Raw genomic sequence first — 6,775 nt, 5'->3', positions numbered from 1 at the left:
ATTTTCGAAATGGCAGGTTTTAATACGCGAATGTCTAAGGGTTCGCTCGACTCTGAGGAGAGTCGGGTGCCCATCACACCCTAGTAAGGTCGGGGTGTGACTCGGTGTCCGAGGCAATCAGACACTTATTATGAGATTGTTCAGTCGGAGTTTGACAGGAGAGGCCTCGGAATGGTTCGCGGCGCAAGATATACGTCGTTGGGTCACATGGGAAGACATGGCCGCTGCTTTCATGGAAAGATTCCATTTTAATATGAAGACAGTACCGGATAGGTATTATTTGGAGAAAGTGAAACTGAAATCCACCGAGAATTTTCGTGAATATGCAAGCAGGTGGAGAACAGAGGCTGCCCGAGTGCAACCTCCTACGGGCGAAGAGGAAGTTGTGTCAATTTTTATCCGCTCATAAGAGACAGACTTCTATGATAGAATACTTTCAATGGCAGGAAGACCTTTCTCTGAACTGGTCAAAATGGGCGAAGCCATAGAAGACGGCCTCAAAACCTACCGAATAGTAAGCATGACTGGAAAATCTGCTGGTTCAGGTTTCACCGGGTTCATGCGCAAAAAGAAAGAAGACGTGGCTAGCATATCCCACATCCCTAAACCCAAAAGAAGGGAAGATTTCCCAATGGGAGCATATGCTTCACCTCCTCCAAATAATTATGTACCCACCCCATACAACACGGTGCCTGTATATTATGCGCAACCAAACTTCCAATCACCACCCCCAAACTACCAAGCTCCACCAAATACCTTCCATTCACCTCCCCCAAATTACCAAGCTCCACAGCCAAATTATCAGACTCCCCCACCCATTTACCGTACCCTACAAAATGACCAACCCAATACCTACCAAAATCATCCACCACCAAATGCCTACAATGCGCCACGTCCAAATTTTGAGAAGAAACCCCCTCGGGTGTTCACTCCGCTAATGGAATCTCGGACTGATTTGTTCAAGAGGTTAAGCGCGGCTGGAATGATTCAAGTACTTCCGCCAAAAGCCGTTGATCCAAAGAATCGATTTTACTGAGCTGACCAAACATGTTCCTACTCCAATGGCCTAGGGCATAGTACTGAAGATTGCATTAATCTCAAGTACAAAATATAGGATCTGATCGACCGGAAGGAAATTGTGCTCCAAACGGCCCCTCCGAATGTGAACACCAACCCTTTGCCAAACCACGGCAATAACATGATCCACATGATTAAGAGAGAGGAGGATTGGGTCGCCAGGAGGCCCACAATCCGCGATCCTGCGAAAGAACTTGAACGTACGGTAGCGTCACTATCCTTGCAGGAACGCCCGCAATTCAAGGCACTAATCCCTGCACCAGTGACAGCACACGTTGCCCAGGTAACTCCGGCGCCACCCCGGAAAGAGTTTGTGGTCCAAGTGGCTGCCGTGCATGGTATCACAAGATTAGGAAGATGTTATACTCCTGAAGACTTAGCCCGAGGGGGACCTCGGAGGGAGGGTAATCAGAAAAGGACCATCACTGAAGGCGAAGCTAAAGACTTTTGGCGTCGAATACAATCGAAGGAATACTCCATTATCGAGCATTTGAAGAAAATGCCGGCCCAAATATCAGTGCTAGCATTGCTGCAAAGTTCACCCCAACACCGTCTGGCTCTAATGAAGGTGTTGGAGGAAGCTCACATCCTGGCTGGAACAAACAGTGAAAGTCTAGCCAAAATGATCGCCCATGTTATGGAAGAACACCGAATAACCTTCACAGAAAAGAGTTGCCCAAGGAAGGCATAAACTACAACAAAGCGTTGCACGTCACTATCATGTGTCGCAACAAAGTGGTAACCCGGGTGTTGATTGACAATGGGGAAGGACTCAACATTTGCCCCGAATCCACTTTGAATTAACTAAGGTATGACCTTGGAAAGGTTCGCCAAGGCCACACTAATATAAGAGCATTTGATGGAAGACGTTGTGATGCCACTGGAGTAGTTGATCTGGATATTCAAATGAGACTTGCTGAGTTCACTGCGGAATTCCAAGTCATGGAAATACCGGCCAATTACAATTTGCTTCTAGGAAGACCATGGATCCACATAGCAGGGGCAGTACCATCCTCGCTCCACCAATCTGTAAATTTTGTCTGGGAAGGAGAAGAAGTGGTGATCCATGGAGAGGCCAGTATGCATAATTATCCAGATAATTTCGTACCAGTTATTGAAGCCACACCTAAGGGAAGGGATTTTCATGTCGGTGAGTTAGTGGGAGCGGCCCACAAGATAGATTCCATGTAAACGCCCAAGCCGGTAGTTTATAAAATGATTGCTTCCACTGTGCTTCTAAACTGGTTTGAACTCAGAAAATGTTTAGCGAAGAATCTGTGGGGCATCACTGAGCCTGTTCCTATCGTTTGAAATGATTTTCACTTCGGGCTTGGTTACGTCCCCACAGAGGAGGAGATGCTTACCAAAAAGAGACAAGAGGTTACAAATCTCTGTAAGCCTATCCCAAATCTGTACCAGTCATTCCCCCACAAAATTCCCGTGCCCGAGGATGTCGACATTGAAGAGGGTAAAAGGATGCTATTCCAAGAGGAAGATTGTTACGTGATTCTGGAGAACGTGTCTTTGGGGAAACACCCAAGAGATTGCGAGCGACTGTCCAACTGGACCTCTACCCCGCTATTGGCTCTTCGGTAGAGAAAGATGAATTTATTTTTTAAAAATGGGGAGAGTCGGTTGAGGCCCGATTACTCACCCTCTTTGTCACTTACATACCTCGTAATGTTTTCAAAAATGGAAATGGTTTGACCTAAGCTAGGACCACAGTTTGTACTTCTAATATTTTAAATTAATGAAAGCCTTGGTTTATTGAAACTGTTACATGCATGTTTTATACTAACCTGCCTCGCCTTAATTTTATCTTTTCAGTAATAAAAACGATAAAGCAACCTTAAATGTCATGACATGTTGCGAAACGAATGATTCAGACAGCGTAAGTGAGGAAGAATATGAGGAATACGACGAGACCACAATGCTATCCGAGGGTCTCGCAGAAGAAGTGGAACAATTGGAGAACGAGCAGAAACCAAACTTGGACGAAACGGAAACCATAAATCTAGGTGATGAAGAGAATGTCAAAGAGACGAGGATAAGTACACCTAGATGCCCCCCTCAAAGAGGAATTGATAAGCTTGCTAAGGGAATATGTGGATGTTTTCGCATGGTCATACGCCGACATGTCGGGGTTAAGTCATACGCTGACATGTCGGGGTTAAGTACTAACATAGTATCCCACAGGTTACCCATCAATGAGGGGTTTGCTCCAGTAAAGCAGAAAACCTGACAATTCAAACCGGATCTCAATATCCGAATCAAGGACAAGATGGAGAAACAAATTGAGTCTGGAGTAGTGGAGGTAACATCCTACCCCACATGGCTAGCCAATATAGTCCCGGTGCCCAAGAAAGACGACAAGATAAGAATCTGCGTGGATTATCGAGATCTAAACAAAGCTAGCCCAAAGGATAATTTTTCGCTCCCTAATATCCACATACTCATAGACAATTGTGCCAAGCACGAGCTACAATCGTTTGTGGATTGTTTCGCCGGCTACCATCAGATCTTGATGGACATGGAGGACGCGGAAAAAACATCTTTCATCACCCCATGGGGAGTGTACCACTACAGGGTAATGCCCTTCGGCCTCAAGAATGTCGGTGCGACATACATGAGAGCAATGACTACCATTTTCCATGACATGATCCACAGAGAGATTGAGGTCTATGTGGATCATGTCATTATCAAATCAAGAGAAAGTTCGGAGCATACCACACATTTGAGGAAATTCTTCAATAGACTTCGGAAGTTTAATTTGAAATTGAATCCCGCCAAGTGTGGGTTTAGGGTACCGGTTGGAAAATTTCTAGGATTTATAGTCAGTCGAAGAGGTATAGAGCTAGACCCAACAAAGATCAAAGCAATCCAGGAATTGCCTCCCCCTCAAACCAAGAAAGAAGTCATGAGCTTCCTGGGAAGGCTAAATTACATCGGACGGTTCATAGCTCAATCCACCATCATTGTAGAACCCATCCTCAAGCTTTTGAAGAAGGATGCTCCTACAAAATGGACGGAGGAATGCCAAGAGGCATTCGACACTATTAAGAGATATTTGTCCAACCCACCAGTCCTAGTACCACCAAGGCCGGGAAGTCCTTTGCTGTTGTACTTGTCGGTTGCTGAAAAGGCATTCGGATGCGTGTTGGGACAACACGAAGAAGAAGGGACAAGGGAGCGCGCCATTTATTATCTGAGCAAAAACATTACGGCCTGCGAGGCTAGATACACGCTGGTGGAAAAGACTTGCTGTGCTCTAACTTGGGTAGCTCAGAAATTAAGGCACTACTTGTCCTCATATACCACTCACCTCATATCCAAGATGGATCCTTTAAGGTATATATTCCGTCAGCCCATGCCCATCGGGAAGTTGGCCAAGTGGCAGATGCTGTTAAGTGAATTTGACATCGTATACATAGCACAGAAGGCCATCAAGGGACAGGCTTTGGCTGATTTGCTAGCCGCAAGCCCGGTGGATGAAGAACTTGAACCACTTCATACCCATTTCCCGGACGAAGGAGTGTTGGCCATAGAAGAAGGAGCAGCAGAATCCTATACCGGCTGGAAATTATTCTTTGACGGAGCAGTGAATTACAAAGGTTCCGGAATCGGAGCGGTCCTGATATCAGAAAATGGGCAACACTATCCCATGGCCGCCAAGCTCAAATTCCATTGTACCAACAACATGGCCAAGTACGAAGCCTGCATACTAGGCCTCAGAATGGCGTTGGACATGGACATCGATGAACTGTTAGTCATTGGAGATTCCGACTTGTTGATTCATCAAGTACAAGGAGAATGGGCCACTAAAAGTGAAAAGATCTTACCATATGTGAACTTGGCACAAAGATTGTGCAAGAAGTTCAAAAAGATTGAGTTTCGACATACGCCAAGAGCTCAGAATGAATTTGCTGATGCACTGGCCACCATAGTATCAATGATCCAGCATCCTGAAAGCAGTCACATCGACCCGCTAAGGATAAGTCTGAAAGAAGAACATGCCCACTGTTGCCATGTGGAAGCCGAGCCAGATGGCAAGCCGTGGTACACCGACATCAAAATATACCTGGAAGGACAGGAATACCCTGAAAGCATTACAAATGGACAAAAGAAGACCATTCTAAGAATGGCAAATAGTTTCTTCCTAAACAAAGAAGTGCTATACAAACGGACGCCGGATTTGGGCTTGCTCAGATGTGTAGATGCCGGCGAAGCCACCAAACTTCTAGAAGAAGTACATGCGGGAACATGTGGACCCCACATGAATGGATTCGTACTAGCAAAGAAGATTCTGCGAGCTGGATATTATTGGATGACTATGGAGAGTGACTGCTGCAAGTATGTGCAAAGGTGCCATCAATGCCAAATCCACGGTGATCTAATTAGAGTCTCTCCAAGTGAGCTTAACGTTATGAGTTCACCATGGCCTTTCGTCGCCTGGCGCATCGATGTTATTGGACCCATTGAACCCGCAGCCTCGAATGGCCACTGTTTCATTTTGGTTGCCATTGACTATTTCACCAAGTGGGTGGAAGCAACATCCCACAAATCAGTAACAAAGAAAGTAGTGGCAGACTTTGTGCGAAACCACATCATATGCAGATTCGGTGTACCCGAGTCCGTCATAACAGACAATGGAGCGAATCTGAATAGCCACCTGATGAAGGATATCTGTGAGCAATTCAAGATCACCCATCGAAACTCAACAGCTTACCGGCCGCAAATGAACGGAGCCATAGAAGCAGCCAACAAAAATATCAAGAGGATATTGAGGAAGATGATTGATAATCATAAAGGTTGGCACGAGCAGTTGCCTTATGCCTTATTGGGATACCGTACCACGACCAGGACTTCAACAGGAGCGACGCCATATTTGTTGGTCTACGGGACTGAAGCAGTCATACCCGCTGAAGTTGAGATACCTTCCCTAAGAATCATTCAGGAAGCGGAATTGGACAATGCCGAATGGGTCCGAGCTCGTTATGAGCAATTGGCTTTGATTGATGAGAAAAGAATGGTCGCCGATAGTCACGGTCAATTATATCGGCAAAAGATGGCGAGAGCCATCAACAAACGAGTCAGAAACGGGCTTTTTTAGATCGGGCAATTAGTACTGAAAAGGATTTTTCCACACCAAGAAGAATATAAAGAGAAGTTTGCTCCCAACTGGAAAGGGCCTTACGTAATCCGCAAAGTACTCTCCGGGGGAGGCGTAGTATTTGCAGAAATGGAAGGCCAAGAGTGGCCGAAACCGATTAACTCAGATGTAATCAAAGCGCTACTATGCATGAAGAAGGAGATTCTCAGTTTGTAATAGTACTCTTTGCTTGTAATCGTTATTCTATTTTGCTTGTATTAGTTATTTCCTTTGGCTTGTAACCGTTTTGTAATAGATAGGCTAAACAAACACCTTTGTAATATGAACTACGCAATGACTTGATTTCCCCACGGTAGGATACGTAGGCAGTCCGTTTAGGACCCGGTCGGTTTATTAGTAAAAACCCAAAATTCATTATTTTGTTTCTGAACTACGTTTGACCTGAATTCCTGCTGTGACAGGATACGTAGGCGCTCTTCGAGCTCGGTCGCATCAAAAGAAAAACCAAGAAAACCTCTAGGAAGCCTCAGAGATAGGATTTCACAAGGAAGCAGGGACTGCGGCATGCCCAACTAGGGCAGAATTTTT

The 6,775-nt window shown here is 45.4% G+C and overlaps 2 protein-coding genes across 2 annotated transcripts; both read left to right on the top strand.

Annotated features, from left to right (window-relative positions):
* Positions 1 to 439: 439 nt before the first annotated feature.
* On the top strand, positions 440 to 1,036 carry LOC132038121 (extensin-1-like). The gene has a single exon (XM_059428844.1). The coding sequence runs from the start codon at positions 440 to 442 to the stop codon at positions 1,034 to 1,036; it is 597 nt and encodes a 198-aa protein (XP_059284827.1).
* Positions 1,037 to 3,358: 2,322 nt separating this feature from the next.
* Positions 3,359 to 6,187, top strand: LOC132038120 (uncharacterized). Its single transcript, XM_059428843.1, has one exon. It carries the CDS (start codon positions 3,359 to 3,361, stop codon positions 6,185 to 6,187), a length of 2,829 nt encoding a protein of 942 aa, XP_059284826.1.
* The last annotated feature ends 588 nt before the right edge of the window (positions 6,188 to 6,775 follow it).

This window comes from Lycium ferocissimum, chromosome 11, assembly GCF_029784015.1.
Source record: "Lycium ferocissimum isolate CSIRO_LF1 chromosome 11, AGI_CSIRO_Lferr_CH_V1, whole genome shotgun sequence".
Lineage (NCBI taxonomy): Eukaryota > Viridiplantae > Streptophyta > Magnoliopsida > Solanales > Solanaceae > Lycium > Lycium ferocissimum.
Note: the sequence above shows the minus strand (reverse complement) of the source record. Positions and strands in the feature narration are given on the sequence as shown.